Source organism: Diabrotica virgifera, chromosome 1 (assembly GCF_917563875.1).
Source record: "Diabrotica virgifera virgifera chromosome 1, PGI_DIABVI_V3a".
Taxonomy (NCBI): domain Eukaryota; kingdom Metazoa; phylum Arthropoda; class Insecta; order Coleoptera; family Chrysomelidae; genus Diabrotica; species Diabrotica virgifera.
This window is the reverse complement of record NC_065443.1, coordinates 251738725-251755812: the sequence shown is the minus strand read 5'-3', so window position 1 is coordinate 251755812 and position 17088 is coordinate 251738725. Positions and strand designations below refer to the sequence as shown.

At 30.9% G+C, this 17088-nt stretch overlaps 2 protein-coding genes and 1 long non-coding RNA gene across 3 annotated transcripts; 1 reads left to right on the top strand and 2 right to left on the bottom strand.

Moving 5' to 3' along the window:
• Positions 1–746: 746 nt before the first annotated feature.
• Positions 747–3460, bottom strand: LOC126879088 (uncharacterized). The gene is made up of 3 exons (XR_007695966.1): positions 2663–3460; positions 1870–2027; positions 747–927 (listed from the first exon to the last, which is right to left on the bottom strand). It is a non-coding gene; the product is annotated as an uncharacterized LOC126879088 (long non-coding RNA).
• Positions 3461–5423: 1963 nt separating this feature from the next.
• On the bottom strand, positions 5424–7622 carry LOC126879080 (integrator complex subunit 10). The gene has a single exon (XM_050641995.1). The coding sequence runs from the start codon at positions 7382–7384 to the stop codon at positions 5453–5455; it is 1932 nt and encodes a 643-aa protein (XP_050497952.1). The 5' UTR covers positions 7385–7622; the 3' UTR covers positions 5424–5452.
• Positions 7623–7649: 27 nt separating this feature from the next.
• LOC126879086 (DNA-directed RNA polymerase III subunit RPC8) lies at positions 7650–12387 on the top strand. The gene is made up of 3 exons (XM_050642002.1): positions 7650–7995; positions 8049–8492; positions 12252–12387. Exons 1-3 carry the CDS (start codon positions 7885–7887, stop codon positions 12300–12302), a joined length of 606 nt encoding a protein of 201 aa, XP_050497959.1. The 5' UTR covers positions 7650–7884; the 3' UTR covers positions 12303–12387.
• Positions 12388–17088: the final 4701 nt, after the last annotated feature.

Sequence of the window (17088 nt, the reverse complement as noted above, 5' to 3'; positions counted from 1 at the left end):
TTTTTTATTGAAAATTGACATGTGGCATTTTTACGACAGCAATATCTTAAAAAAAATTAAGTAAAATTTGTGCACCCCATACAAATTTTATGGGGGTTTTGTTCCCTTCCCTAATAACACAAAACATTCCATGAATGTTCCTAGAATGTACACACAGGACATTGAAAACATTCCTGGAATGTCCCCAAATGCACACGAATGTCCCTGGAAAGTACCAGGAAAGTGCTGTGTCAGCATTTTAAATATTCTTAGAATGTTCTGTTGGAACATTCCATGAATGTCTACGAATGTTCTTTGGACATTCACAGTCTATTTTTTAGACTGATTGTCTTGTTGGAACATTCCATGAATGTTCTTTGGACATTCACAGTATATTTTTAGACTGAATGTCTTGTTAGAACATTCCATGAATGTCTACGAACGTTCTTTGAACATTCACAGTATATTTTTTAGACATTCACTGAAATATATCGTCAGTAATGTGACAATATCTCCTGTTTTTTCATGAGGTTTGCAGGAGACGAAAAACATTTTTTAAGGTCACTTTCTGGTTTCGTACGTATTCTGACTTTTTTTGTAGTAAATAGATAGTTGAATTTACTGCAAAACAAGTCAAAAAATATATGAAAACAGGAGGTGGCCGAAACAAGTTTTTAGTCTATCTTACAAATCTCTTGAAAAAAACAGATAGGAGGTACTGTCACATCACTGACGATATATGGCCATACCAAATAATACATCCTTGATAAATATAAACATTTTTATTGCAAAAAATCTTTACATACATTTTTTAATGTAATTTGCTGACATTCCTAAATATTATAAAAAAATGTGTCACATTTGCTTTGTAAACCGATCTTTTGCTTTTCGTAGCCACATATTCCGTTTCCTTTCTGGTTTTTTGTAGACCACTTCTCTCAGCTGATTCTAAAAGAAAATAAAATAAAAGGTAATTTTTCTATCCTTTACAATTAACAATCAGAAGAAATATTATTTACAGGTAATAATATGCATAAATAATAATAATAAAAAAATAAATATTAAATAATATTTAAATAAATAATAAATAATATTTAATAAATAAAATAATAATAATGAACATTTTGTATTTTGACAACGACATCCGATGTGGAAGTAGAAACCTTAATAAAATTATTTTTTCAAGTAAATTGTGGCTTATTTCCCCATTAAAATAATTAATTACAAAAAAGCCACAAAGAAATAGATTTTTCACAAACAAATAAGTATTTAATATTCATTATATTTATTGTTTTTATTATTTACTTTAATGTCCTACTGGTACATTATTTGACAAATAATGACATTTCGAAGTCTGTTAAGTACGATATAACGCCCTTGGGCATTAAATTTAAATAACGACTTAGATACTGTCAAGTTGACAAATATCAACCTAAGTAAAACTATGGTTACCACAATTACGTTACTACTGTTACTGGTAAATGTACTTATTTAAAAACTAATCAATTCAAAATTCATTCAAATTTTTCGCATATAAAGAATAATTTAGTCGGACATTAAACGTTAAAGGCACCACAGGTATTATAATAATAACGCTTTCGGTCAACGTATATCCCTATAATACCCTTGGTACCTTAATAACTGTAACATAAGATTATACCTTAATTCTTGTTTTCGATTTCTGATGTTTTTATTTATTTACATTGAATATTAATCTATTTTGTTGTATAATCTACTTTGCAATAATTATGTGATATATTTGACTTAAAATGAATTCAAAAATTTTTTGTAGTTGGGCAACAATGTCAACTTAGATCTCCGATGTAGATAATGAATTACAACAGTATCTATATTGTACGGACTGTATTATTAATTAGGTTATACATATACCTGTGTGACATAAGCTATTGGAACAGCACAGTCTCTCAAACGAACAGATGAAAGTGAAGTTCTGTCAATATCTTTTTCTAAAAAGTGTTTTGAACATACTCCTCTATTAACAAATCTGATCTATACTTCATGTCTTCTTCCCAGGATCTTCTGGAAAGCTAAAAATACAAAATATATGCATTACTAAGCATTATTAACAAATTTTAGTTTTAAATAAAAAATATGATTAATGAACTCACAAAATTATTATAAAACAGCTTAGAAATTGTTTATTAGTATAGTCGGTTCCCCAAACTCAGACACAACTGGCTAGTGATTTTAGTAGGTAATTTTTTTTGTTTTTGGCCAATTTTGCCAAAATTACAGTAATTAGTACTGAGACTGAGTTTAGCAAATCGACTATAATATTCTGTGTATTCATTAGTTGGTACTGCATATTATAGTGTGTGGTCTACCATGCTATTTATAAACGCATACACTAGCAAAAACGCAAAAAGAATTATTTTAGTTTTACAAATCCTTTTGTTATTACCTATCTCTATTTACTATTTTAGTTAGGAATAAGCGAAGTTTGTGGCTTATTCACAATTATTATTAAAATAATAAATGGATATGACCAATTATTAACTTATAAAATAAAATAATAATTCTTCTGATTTATGCCTTTTATTCACTTTGTTATATCTACATTACTTAAAAGATTTTTTATGAATAGTATTATTAGGGTATTAATAGTATTAATTTATTTTCTGAAATACAGGGCATGCTTTCGTTTACATATTTGCATACTAACCTTTTAATAGGGCTTTTCATTCACAGTCATTTGTTTTGAGCTTCTGTCATAATTGAAACGTTATTCCTGCAGATTTTTTTATCTACATTTGTTTCTGCTACTCCAACTGCGTTAAAAACAGGACACCATTTTATGCACTATGTTAATAATACTATTAAAGCTATTATAAAAGTATCCGAATTAAAAAAATATTCTTAAAAAGCACAAATAATACAAACAATAATCCACGGCAATGCAAAGTCGCCAAGATGAAGATGACAGATGAAGATGCCAAGATGGCCGAAGCGAGGTCGTTGGTTGGTCGTTTTTAGTCACGTGATGCCCTCTCAAGCGCCATGCACAAAAATGTATGCACGGCGAATTTGAAAATGAACGCAAAAGAAATAAATATAAATGCCTCTCTTGGGTTTTGCATAAGTTATAAGTATTTTTTTTATTAACAAAATCGCATTCCAAATTGAATATTCGCGAACAATAATTTTTATTACATTTGTATGTTTATAATATTGTATTAATTGAACTTGGGAAACTCTTTAAATTTGACATATTATTGCACTGTAGGCCTAAAATGTCACTTAGTTTGTCTGGTATGTTATAAGTAATGTTGTATCTCTTACACGTATGTATTATTTCGCAACTTAAAATATAGGAACATTGGTAGTATGTTCACAGAATGTCTTATGGTAACATTCCAGGAATAATTTAAACAGATGTTCACCGAATGTTCCCTAAATGTCCAGGACATTCAAATATTGATAGAACTTTGGTAGTACATTCCTGGAATGTTGTGTGTTGTTAGGGTTAAACCCCCCCAAACTTTTGTGTACGTTCCAATTAAATTATTATTGTGGCACTATTAGTTAAACACATTATTTTTAAAACTTTTTCACTATAATTTTGTTTTTAAGATGTTCCTGACATAAGAATTATACATCTCCATTTTCAATAAAAAATCTCTAATAGTTTTCGATATATTGAAAAAAATCGAGTTTCATTTTGTAACTTCAAAGGGCTGTAACTTTTTTTGTTAGCACATTTGTACTAAGGTAAGTTAGGTTCAATCGAACTATTTTTAACCCCAGAATGTGTGGTATAATTTATGACCATTATTTTCGGGACACCCTGTATAACGTGACAAATAAAACCAACGCATGTAACAAATATAATTTAAGTCTTACATAGCAGTTATTCTTATGAGCATGGAAGTACCGCTGATTAAAGATAACATCCAATGAGAGGGTATAGTTCGTCCGCTAGAACTTTTCCCATGCGTCACGATTCATTTTCAAACAAATTAAGTCAAAACATAAAGTGAAACGTACGCCTATGTGTGTAGTATATATACACTATACAAAATGTATATACACATCGACGTTCGTTTCACTTTATGTTTTGACTTAATTTGTTTGAAAATTAATCGTGACACATGGGAAAAGTTATAGCGGACGAACAATAATATCAGCTTCAAATGATCAAATCAAGAATCCTACAAGACCCAATTGTGGATGACTATCCAGAAACAGTTTGTTGTTAGAAATTATATTTGATAATGTAGGTCATTTCATTGCAGAGGAGGAGAATAAAGCAAGACAATGCAAAAGTATAACTGTATATACAGGATGTTTTGTTCTATAAACATATGTCCGACCATACTAGGTTTCCAAGATACGGGGTGTTGAAATTTGTCTTAAAAACCGAAAATCTATTTGTTGCTCTAAAACCGGTTGAGATATGCAAATGAAATTTGATGAGTTTTAAGAAGTAGTTATTGCGCCTTTTTCGACATACAATTAATAATTAAGCACGCCACTGAGATATTTCAAATTAAAAATTATTTTTAAAATCCTCCTTTAATTTATGATAAAAATCCTTTGTTTTTTTTTATGAGAGATACCAACAAATAAAATATCTTAAACATTTACAATGTATTTTCTATGCAATATATATTTGAATACTTTGTAAGCGTCAATATATTTTATATTTTTGCATAAAAACGGCGCCTCATATGAAAAAAGGGAAGATTATATTTTTTGTCACAAATTGAACGGGGAATTCACAAATGCCTTTTAGCTACAAATTATCTCGGTGCTGTACTATTTTTTTTCTTTAAAAAATTAAGCTCAGTATCTGTATGATCACCAATGATAAATATTAAATTATTAATTGTATGTCAAAAAATGCGCAATACCTTCCTGTTAAAACCCACCAAACTTCATTTGCATATCTTAACCAGTTTTAGAGCAATAAATAAACTTTCGGTTTGTAAGACAAATTTCAACACCCCGTATCTCAGAAACGAAGCATTTGCGGATATACATTTATGGAACAAAATGTCATTATTTTTTCATGCAGAATTATGGCTTAAGTTTGTCATACTTATTGTATGTGTGTGAAGTGTAAAATTCGTCTACATCCAAATTCCTTTGAACAATTTCACAGTAATTAAAAATGAAAAAAAAATTGTTCTGAGAAATCCTATCCCTAAGCAATCTTTTGTTATGAGAAAACTAAGGACTTTATTTTTTTTTAACTTGGTAAAATATATTTTTAGCAATAAAATGTAATAAAAAAACAAAATCTTTTTTTTTCTAAAAAGTGATCTAAAGAACAATGTCAAAAAACACTATTAATTTGCGAGGTAACAATATCAACTGTGCTATCTTGCATTCTCGCAAGTCCGTATTGCATTGATGTTTGCCAACATTTGGAACAGATAGGGACCGAAAGAAAAAAATATTTAAAGAAAATGTATCACATGAGCTTATTTTAATTATTTATTATAAAACAATATTACATAAGACTCTGTAAAATCTGCTTTCTTTCATTCATTATAAAACTTATTAAGAGTTCATCTAGTTTTTCATTACTTCTTGAAATTTGTCGTCTAATAGCCTGTTTAATCTCCTCTTTGACTCCTTTATCAGCACCTCTTGTACCAATTCGCCTTTGCCCTAAATGTGGAAGTATATCCAATTGAATCTGCCCTCCTTGGGTGGTCCATAGGTATGTTAACTCTTCCAAAATATCTACATTTACTATATAACTTTGGAACAAGTGGTACTGGAATGTTCTTCGTTGTTGGATGTATTCTAGGAGAGGTGGAACAAAGTCTTCCTCTTGAGGCCAATCTAGCTGAGTCAGAACAAAGATGTGCCCCATACCTAGATCAGTGCTGCTGTGCTTAGGCATGTTTTCTTTAATACATCTTAACAACAGTTTGACTAAATATTGTAAAACGTTCAGTCTTGTAAGAGGAAGGTAATGTAAATGTTTTTGGTGACCTCCGATGATGAGATTATTACTTAATGATCCTTCATTAGTAGGTAATAAAGGCAGTGCTAAAATTATAGGGTCTAAACAGTCTCTGTAGTTCTTTTTATTATACAATATACTAGCTATCCTTATATACTTCTGTAAAAACATGGAGGAATCTGAAATTTTGTGTATAAATACTAAGGCATCATCATATAGACCTTTATACAAAGTATAATCAATGAGGAACCCTGACAATAATTGATCTAATTTTAAGTGTGAGTTTAGTTTAATAAATTCCCTCCTCAAGTTTTCAGATGAGTTGATAAGGTCCCAACTGTTCAGGCATAACATAAAATTGTTCTGGATACACTTCAACTGTGGTTTTTCAACTGTTATGCAAGGAGCTGCAAAATGCGACATATCTGCATCATTTTTACGCTTCTTTCCTTTTGGTTCTGTCACCAAATTTGGTAAACTAATATCAGAAAATGCTTCAACCATTATATATGAAGTAGCTGTTTGTCCAGGACTTGATTCGGGAGTTAAACTATTATTGTAATCAAACAAGCAGTGTACAAAAAATATTGACAAGCAAAACCACAGCTGCTTTTCATTTAGAGGATAATTCTTGGATTTAGTTTGACAAAAAGTTACTATCCTCTGCCAGTAGCTTTCTTTAGACCAATTATTCGAGAAATTAATTAGGTATGGTTCCCAACTCAATTGTGTTCCAATGAACTCTATTACACTAAACAGGCTAGCCCAAGGATCTTCTATTTTTGTATCACTGTCTTGCAGAGCACCTTTATTTAATCCTAAATAGCAAAAATAAAACTCAATACTCTTATGTAGCAATTTGTGTAGAAGTTTTGAAGGTAAATCTACTTTAACCTTTTCGTTTGCCAAAAGTGGCAACAAATCACAAACTAAAAGTTTTCTGTATGGATTAACTGGAAAGTTGCCATCAACACTATGTTTTTCAGCACTGATCAAAGTATCTACAAGTCGCGGACCATTGCTAGATATAGCTGTTGGAAATCGTTGCAAAAGTAGCAAAAGCAGTCTACAGTGTTCCATAGTATCTTCACAATGATCAGCAGTGAAGAGCAACAACTTATGCTGAACATCTGATGATAAATGCCTAAACATTTCGCACAAAAATTGCTTTTCAGGATCGTTGTTGTCAGCTTCAGCTCTTAAAGCAATTGTAAGTTTCTCTATTTCCTTCCAAAGTTCTTGGTGTTGCTGAAATTTGATAGTCAGCTCGCTGAAACATTTCGCAGCCTCTTTAACATGTCCAGCATTTTTCTCTATATGATAGGCTTCGAATTGCACTCCGAAATTGTTGGGGTACATTATTTTTGCAGTGATCATCCATGCTTTGGCAGCAACAGGATTGTTTTTAAATGAAGCTTTTGCTTTTTCAATAACGTAATCCTCGTCAGATATCTCTAAGTCAATCTCCATCTTAGTACACAAAACTCAAAAAAACTAAAAACTCAATATTCATTCAATAATCTGCCTCATTATTTGTTATTATTATTTTGACTTGCTTGACATGGACATGCGGAGCAGTTTGAAGTTAGTGATGTTTTCTAACCTATATTGCCTATATCATCGCCTATTTTCTTCTTCTTTCGATGCCTAGACCTAGGTCCCCTAACGTTGACATGTTCTTGAACCATGACATCAGCTCCTTTGAAATTCATCTGCAGCCCTCTATTTTACTTCTCATCATAAGGTGAAGGCTTATGTACTGGTCTCCTCTGAATGTACCGTACAAAAAGGTCTAATTTTTAATAGTTTTCAATTATTTATTATTCCTCTTTTGTGGATTGATTATCATTCGGTCTCAGTCATATTCATCATTCTTCTTTTTTTAAAACGTCAGTGTCAGATCAAGAAAGTAAGGTTATGAAATGAAAACAACATTTAAATTCTTGAGAAAAGGCATTTAAAATGACAAAATGTTTATCTTAGCAGAGATGAAAAATGTGACTAGGATACCACCAGAGCTATTTAATATGAAACTGAATGACGCAATTGCTGGAGAACTAAATGAAAAGCTTGCTAATAAAGTAAGTAATTTTTATATGCTATTTCATTATTTTTATTACTTATTTTTTGTTAGGTAGTACTTAATGTTGGCCTCTGCATTGCCCTTTATGATATCATTAATCTTAAAGAATCTTTTATAATACCTGGAGATGGAGCTTCACACACTCGAGTCAATTTTCGCTTTATAGTATTCCGTCCTTTTATCGAAGAAATCCTTGTTGGAAAAATTAGGAGTTGCAGCCAGGAAGGCGTTCACGTAACTTTGGGATTCTTTGAAGACATTATAATACCTCCAACTGCTCTACAACATCCCTCTAAATTCAATGAAACTGAACAAGCGTGGGTTTGGGAGTATGATACTGGAGATGGCAGTAAACATGATCTTTTTATGGATGCTGGAGAGACTATAAGGTTTAGAGTGACTGCTGAGGCTTTTAATGAGACTTGTCCCACTGGGCCAACTACAATTCAAGATTCTCAAGAGAATACAGAGAGTAAAATACCATATATGCTTACAGTAAGTATATGGTAGAATATTGTAAAATTCAGTAACCTTTTTTTAACAGAATCAATCAAAATGATGTTGGTTTTCTGTTTTTAACTTTGTTTTCCAATGGTTTTTACAACTCAAATAACTATTTCCTCCAGGCCCAGATATACAAATTTTGGTCCCCCTAAAAACCACACAAAGGGCCCCCATGAGCGGTTCTAGTCATTCCAGGTTCAAATGAAATACGCATTTAAATAAATAAAACACAAAATACCAAATACATTACATTCCAACACCATACTTTTTTCTATTCTTTCAAAATTGCATTGTTGCAAAATTTTGTTGGTATTTTCCTCCTGTCAAGTTGGGCAGCTTCCTCTGAGTTGATTGCCAATAATCCAAGGCTACTTATTCTCTCCTGACTCATATCATCCTTAAATAACTTTTAATTCGATTTAACACTGAACATGACCTTTCAGTTGATGCAACTGAAAAAGGCAACATCAAAAATAACAATAGGTCAGTCAGTATTTCAGGATAACTTAAAGATAGTGTATTGAACTGATTAATTAGTTGGCAGGCCATTTCATATACTGTTGTTAGTGTTGCTAAAGTCTTTTTACCCTATGACGGCCGATATGCAATTAATAGATGATCAGTGGGTCTCAAACAGTAGGACGTTAATATTTAATTCCGACCGCTTGAAAAGTAAAAATATTTAATTTCCTGTATTTTATGTTCAGTAAGAATATTGGATTTTACTCTATCAAAGGCAAATAAAATGAATATATGTATATACAGGGCATGTTAAAAGAAGTGGGATGGAATATTTCAAATACTCGAAATTATTTGTCGACATCAAATGTTCATTAATGTTCATGCAGTAAAATTGGAAAATACTTGACAAGTTGCTGGTATGTCCAAATTTGAATAAAATACATCCAGGATTTTACTTTCTATAGACACTGTATTAAATATAACCTTGAAACAAACTGGCACTAAATCACTTCTGAGTTTTCAACAAAACAAAAGGTTTAAACAAGTGTAGTGATTGCAAAAACAGTTCGCATGTTTTAAATAAGATTTTTGCTGATTATGTATTTTGCTAAAATATTAAATAACACCAACACAATTCACAATGATTGTTGACTTGTTGTGGATAACAGTGTCGTTAATAGATATTTTTAAATACCATGAATCATTTTCCAATGATTGGGTGGATTTAAGAAATACATTTACTAAACAAATTTTTTACATGTATAAAGGAGATTATAATAATTATGACACATGGTACTCCTTCTATTTTTTAAATAATATGGTTTTGTAAAGGCATAACTTTGACTATTGGCTAAACCTACATTATACTATATGTCACAAGAAATTAAAAAAAATTAACATGTAAATTCACTGTTTATACGTGTTACCCCCCCCTTAATAACTTATTTATTTCTAGCACATAAGCAAAACACTCGGTCAGGTCGATTTTTAAAATAATGAAAGTATATTATAACATCAATTTAAAGAATTATGTTGCAAATCGTATTTAATGTCTCATGTGGCTTCTAAATGTGTTTTTTAACTACGTGTAGTTTAATGTAATATTTTGAGTAATGTAGTATTTTTAATGCTTGTATTGTTATGGAATATTTTAAGTGTTTTTTTTGTTTTTTGTTTTATTTTTATTATTATGGCTTGGATATTGTATCTTAATAACACTTTCTATTGTCAAATAATTTAAATTGTATTTACATATTATAAAATATCTCAGTTGTAACTGTATATTAGGGTTACCTAATTTTGAATAAATTCTTCTTCTTCATCAATGTTTCGAACTTTAGGCAATCCCTCTTCAGGTGACAGGCAAAACTTTGATTTTTTTAAAATGGGAAAGTACATCATGTGATAGCTCATTTAGAAGCGTTAAAAATACTGTATTACAAAAATGTATAATACTTTAATCCTTTTTAAGGGCGTAGGCGCAAAATTTCGATCGAATTGTTTTTAAATGCATTCATTTTTTTCGAATCCTGAGAAAACTATTAAGTATTTTAGAAAAATTTAAACACAGAATAAAAGATTACATTATTACCGAGGGCTGAAAGTCCCTTAGAATAAACAAAAATTTCTTTTGAATGATATATTTGAAATAAAAAATCCGACTAAATTTTCTTTTTTTTTTCACCCCTGTGACTTAATAAAATAATCATTATAGAAGTTCTCAGGGACTTTTGACCCTCGATAATATTGTAATATTTATATAATTATAATAAGTATTATATATTTTTGTAATAACTCTTTCAAAAGCGTTTAAATGAGGTGTCACATGATGTACTTTCCCATTTAAAAAAATCAAAGTTATCACTGTCACCTGAAGAGGGACCGCGTAAAGTTCGAAACATTGATGCTATAATATACTATGATTATTTTAAAAATCGACTTGTTCGAGCGTTTTGCTTATGTACTAAAAATTAATAAGTTATTAAGGGGGTAACACTTATTCCAGCGCACTGTATATTTCGTACTATTGCAATAAAATATTAAAACGAATAAAAACTTGTTGCGTAGTGCTGATTGACACAACAGACCAGTAAAATGTTATTCATACATCATCATCATCATCAATGGCGCTACAACTCTTCGTGAGTCTTTGCTGCGTTTACTATTGCCTTCCATGTTTGACGGTCCTGTGCCACTAATTCCCATTGTCGCACTCCCATTTTCTCTAGATCTTCGTTGACTGCATCTTTCCACCTTTTTCTAGAACACATTCATACAGATAGTGTAAAATATATCGCCGCTTATCTGGTCCACTAGTAATAAAGTTATCAGCTTATAATTGCAAAGCGGTCTTCTTAGGTGGAAAATACTTTATTTCAGTTTTCAACTCTTCCCGAAGAGAAATTAATTCCAATGGTAGAGAAGCGCCAATATCATTTTCATACTTTTTTTGAAGCTTTTCTGCTTTTTGCATAGTTTCATCCTCGGTCAATTTTATAAGCACAGTAGGAAATATGCATGCAAATGTATCAACTACATCCTGCAGAGAACTGAATCGTTATACAAGGTCTGTTCCTTTGTTTTCTAGTGGAATACTTTCGAGTATAGGTTCAATGACATATAATAAATGTAGACTCCGCTACTGCTGTAAAAGGTGGGAAGAACATGATTATCTCGCCGAGGTAATTGCGGAGGTAATTTTGTTCATTGTTTTGATACGAAGTAGGAGAAATCTTTATGTCGTAAAAAATCAATAAAAACAATAAACAAAATTACTTCGGTGAGATAATCACGTTGAGATCCCACATTTTACAGCAGTTGCAGAATGTACCTTCATTATATGTCATTAAGCCTACACTCGAATATCTTGTTGGATTCAACTTCTTCAAAGTCCATTGGATTCACCTGTCAATGACGACAATACAACTAACTCCGATGTCTTTTTTTAACGTAAATGTAACATAATAATTTCTTATCAGCCTTTCAAATGAATATAGTCCATTTGATTCTTGCGTCGGGGCCCCCCAGTCCGCCGGGCCCCCCCGCATTGTGGGGTCACGTGGTTCCTAGATCCGAGCCTGATATTTCGCCATCAGCTGTTTTGCTGAAGTCTCTTTTCTGTTTTAACTTTCATATTTTTTCTCGAATGTTCTTTTGTGATAATAAAAAAGTACATATTCTATAATATAATTGATTGATCTTCTTTCTTTCTGCGAATGTTCTTTTGTGTTAATAAAAAAGTACATATTCTATAATATAATTGATTGAACTTCTTTCTTTCTGTTTCAGGGAAGCATAAACGAACCTGGTTTGGGTTTGTTAACTTGGTGGGACAATTGAACTTTTTATTACAAATATTTTTTACTTTTATTGTTAAAATAAACTATTAAAAAGGCTAAAAAATAAATTTTAGATGTATCTTTTATTAAGCTCTTTTTTCTTAGGTATATTATTATAGGAATATACAGTGAGAACGTTTAGGTTGGAATAAATTCACTTTCTCGATAATGGGTGATTTTGGAGATAAATCCCGAAACAGGTTAATTTTTATTTTTGAATTATGATTTTTTGGCAGGTATATTTATATGGCATTTATATGTATTTATTTCATAAATACACATTGCTTTTTGCTTAAATTCAATGTTCAAACTGCTAAGAGACAGGTGGGTGCCAGCTTTAACATAAAATTTAAGTGAAAAACAATATTTTTTATTTGTCAAACAAACATTTCTTTTTGTTTTCCGACAGCACTAAAATGTATTTTTAATTAAATGAATTACATATGTATTCTTCTTTTTGTCTCTATTTATTTTAAAATATTTTTTTTGGCCACCATGTATAAATAATTATGTTAACGTTTATATTACTAAATAGAGAATGAAATAACCGTTCAAATGAGCTATCACGTAACCCCTACTCTCATTTAAAAAAAAATCATTGATTACGTCATCACGCCCAGATGTATGACATGTCACTAGCATGACATATATGCCAAAGAATCATAATTTAAAAATAAAAATCGACCTGTTTCAGGATTTCTCTCCAAAATCGCCCATTCTCGAGAAAACAAATTTATTCCAACTTAAACGGCCTCACTGTATAACAATATCATTCCTAGTATCATTCCTAGATTGGAGATTATTGAACAATTGAATCAGTTATTTCCAAAGCTCCAAAAATCATAAAAAATAAATATACAGGACAAGCAAAAACTAATTTTCAGAAATAGTATTACATATTTAGAAAAGTATGTAGTCTTTATGTGAATATTTTACATGTGTTTAATTTATTAATTTTGATATCTTCAATACATGGTCTAATTTTCAAATACATACCTAAATATTATCTTCTTTTAAAATGGAAATTCTTAAACATTTTAAAAGGCATAAGGTTTTTCAAAAAGCCAATCATAAATTTCCCTTACAACATATGGAGCGAAAGGGTTTGTAATTTGCGCTCATATATCACAAGAAGAAAGTTCTTTGTCTTGTCTTCTGCATTACTACGAAATAACTTGCAACAAATATCGTTAACACTTGTGCCTTTTGACAACCCAAATTCAATAGGAAAAGGGACTTATCTTTTTCTATCTCTGGGGATAGAAGCTAGGACACATCCTTTCTGATTGGTTAAGTGCAGATCAGATTCCAGTCAACGTGCGAAACAAATGTACGTACTCTTGTGCTAAGAAGCCACTCCAATCAATGGTGCATCTTTAGTTACTACGAAAAGGGGTGAGTGGAAAATTGAAATAACTATTATGCTGTGTAGTAACACAATTACCAATTTATTTAAATACCTATACATTTTATTTCCTTACGTTATTTATTGAATCATATATGTCTTATTTTAATTCTTTATTACGTACTTAACCAATACATATTATTGGATTTTGATTAATCAGGTAGTAAGGCCATGAAATCAATTCTTTTAGGATATATACCGGGTGTTCACTTATATTTTCCCCCATTTTAACTGCCTATAACTTCTAAACGGCTTAAGGTAGAAATATGCGGTTTTCGATGAAATGTTTTATTTTAGTAAAAGTTTTGTCTGAATGGATTGAATTTTTTATATCGCTTTCAAATACGAAAAAAAAATGGCGGATTTTTGAAAAAAACGTTGTTGACTTTTTTTTAATGGAACACCCAGCATATTTTTTGTTCAGCGATATAAAGTTTTTCAAAATCGGTTGTCAAATCACTGAGTAATTTATTTTTAAAATGAGGGGTGCAACGTGGATATCACATACCTAAATAACATAACTGAGCAAAATGATATTATTATGTTATGTGATTTCCACATTGCATCTCTCATTTTAAAAATTAATTGCTCAGTCATTTGGCAACCGATTTTAAAAAATTTTATATCGCTGGATAGGTAAATGACCGTTTTTTCAAGATACAAAAAAATATACTGGGTGTTTTAATAAAAAAAGTCAACAACGTTTTTTTCAAAAATCCGCCATTTTTTATTTAAAAGCGATATAAAAAATGGTCACTTACCTAAAAATTTGAAAAAACGGTCATTTGTCTATCCAGCGATATAAAATTTTTTAAAATCGGTTGTGAAATGACTGAGCAATTAATTTTTAAAGTGAGAGATGCAATGTGGAAATCACATAACTTGGTTAGTTATGTTATTTAGGTATGTGATATCCACGTTGCACCTCTCATTTTAAAAATTAATTACTCAGTGATTTGACAACCGATTTTGAAAAACTTTATATCGCTAGATAGGTGAATGACCTTTCTTTCAATTTACAAAAGAATATACTGGGTGTTCCATTAAAAAAAGTCAACAATGTTTTTTTCAAAAATCCGCCATATTTTATTTCGTATTTGAAAGCGATATAAAAAATTCAATCCATTCAGACAAAACTTTTACTAAAATAAAACATTTCAGTGAAAACCGCATATTTTTATCTTGAGCCGTTTAGAAGTTATAGGCAGTTAAAATGGGGGAAAATATAGTGGACACCCGGTATTATAAATCCTTTTTAGGAGGCATTAATGGACATCTTTTATTATACTCTGTTTTTAAACAAGGAGGAGTAAACTCAAAAGACATATTCACAGCCAATAATGTCACTAGAAAAATCACCAGATTCATCTTCTTTTTTGGTTGATCAAGTTTGCCTTCGACGGCAATCCATAAATATTATATTATATTAATAATGTCACTAAAGAGTAACGCAGAAAACACACAAAATCGCTGATATAACTTAACCTATGACTCTTAAATGCCAATAATGTCAAAATTTTATAAATTTCAATGGTGTCAAAAGTTCATAGTTTAGTGGAGTAAATTTGTCTGCAGTTGGACCAATTACAATCAAGCATTACGGCTTGGTAAATTTGAATTACTCCTCCTAGTTTAAAAACAAAGTATAGATAGTTTTACTGTATTCTTAGTGCTATAATATTAAAATGTTCGTGAAAATAGTTGTCACACATAAGGAAAAAACTATTTATAGTAGAGGATTCTTTCTGCTCATATGGAAATGGATGGAATAATGGAATAAGTTTGAAATAATTATTTGAAAAATATCAACAAGTGTTTAAGAATGTAAACGTGTTGTTAGCAATTGTTGAGAAATGTTGTAACAGTGGTAGTGTGTTGTGGCAGCTCAACCAATGTTACGGAAGACCTCAACGGTAGGCAACATTGCACTTTTACTGGGGCCTGCCTGGTTAAACTCTTGCGGACATTTTTCAGACACTTATTTCAAACTTGGGCAATTATTCTGTATATTTCTGTTTGAGCAGAAATAATGCTCTCCTCAGTTGTGAGAACCATTTTGATAGTAGAGCACTGTAAATATGCCAGTTAATGACATATTGGGCTATGTATATCGTGTGTGTAATTTCAGAGCTGTCTAAATTTCGGTACTGGTTTTTTTATCAAATACCATATTTTTATGAATAAGAAAAAAAACAATTACAGTTTTACGCTTTGTATTTGAAGATTTACATTAAATATCATTACCATTACCTATACATCTCCTTTTTAGTTGATTCTTTTCGTTCAAATGGCAGTGTCTGAAAATGAAAAGGAAATGCGATGTAGGAAGAAATAAAAACACATTTCTTACAAAATATCTATATTTGTCGACATGACACTTAAACATGGGCTTTTTAACATATAATAAAGTCTTGGAGATCACATCACAAAAATACTATGTCAAATGGTCCACAAAAATAAATTATTTTGAGTCAATTTTTCGATGATTAAATTTTGGATGGCCTCATCTTTTATTTTATTAAACTATAGCTAAGCTAAGATATGATTTTTGATTGTTTCAATGGAATTAGTTATAATAAATCTAATAAAAAAGTGAAAATCGGCAAGATAAAAGGTAGTAAGTACATACATTTTTTTATAGGGATACTTTTTATAGTCTGCTCATTTATATAAGTAAAATTTTCTTAATCTCGGATATAGAATGGGCAAAAAAAAGACTTGGTATGGCATGTTACGCAGATGATGCAGCAATTATTGCCGAATCAGAAGATGATCTTCAGAGACAGCTCTTTCAATTCTTTCAAATAAGCCGCCAACTAAATATGAACATTTCTACAAACAATACTAAATGTATGACAATAGCAAAAGATCCGCTCAGATGTAACTTAGTGGTTGAGAACAACCCCATAAAACAGATGATGCAATTCGGATATAGTAAAGGACCTGAGGAGTCAGATCAAAAAAGCATCTGCATTGTCAGGATGTCTACAGGAGATAGTCTGGTCAAATCCGTATATTCGCACAGACAGTAATTACAATCAAGACAAAATTATAATCAAGAAGACTTGCATACGACCGATCATTATAGCCACATCTCAAATGCACAAGGGAGGATTTCCTGTAGCTGGCTGTATAACATTAATTACAAAAATTGAAGAAAAATCTTCTGCGTAAAAGGTATATCCCAAAAATGGTATATCTCAAATGCTTCCAATGCACATATCTTCGTTTAAGATTCAACGATTCAACACCATAAAGGAGAGAGAAGACGCAGAATTCTTACTTTGATAACAAGAGAGAGGTTGTTGCTCTTAAAGTAGGCCCCCATCCGGTTGAAGATCAGGTCTTACCTCCTGGTTGTTGGTCCATTTTTCATTTATTA

Excerpts from the sequence above, each read along its gene's own strand:
- LOC126879086 (XM_050642002.1), top strand. The coding sequence starts at position 7,885 with ATGTTTATCTTAGCAGAGATGAAAAATGTGACTAGGATACCACCAGAG. Across the intron at positions 7,996-8,048 it reads ATGAAAAGCTTGCTAATAAA|GTAGTACTTAATGTTGGCCT; the intron begins GTAAGTAATTTT and ends ATTTTTTGTTAG. Across the intron at positions 8,493-12,251 it reads AAATACCATATATGCTTACA|GGAAGCATAAACGAACCTGG; the intron begins GTAAGTATATGG and ends TTTCTGTTTCAG.
- LOC126879080 (XM_050641995.1), bottom strand. The coding sequence starts at position 7,384 with ATGGAGATTGACTTAGAGATATCTGACGAGGATTACGTTATTGAAAAA.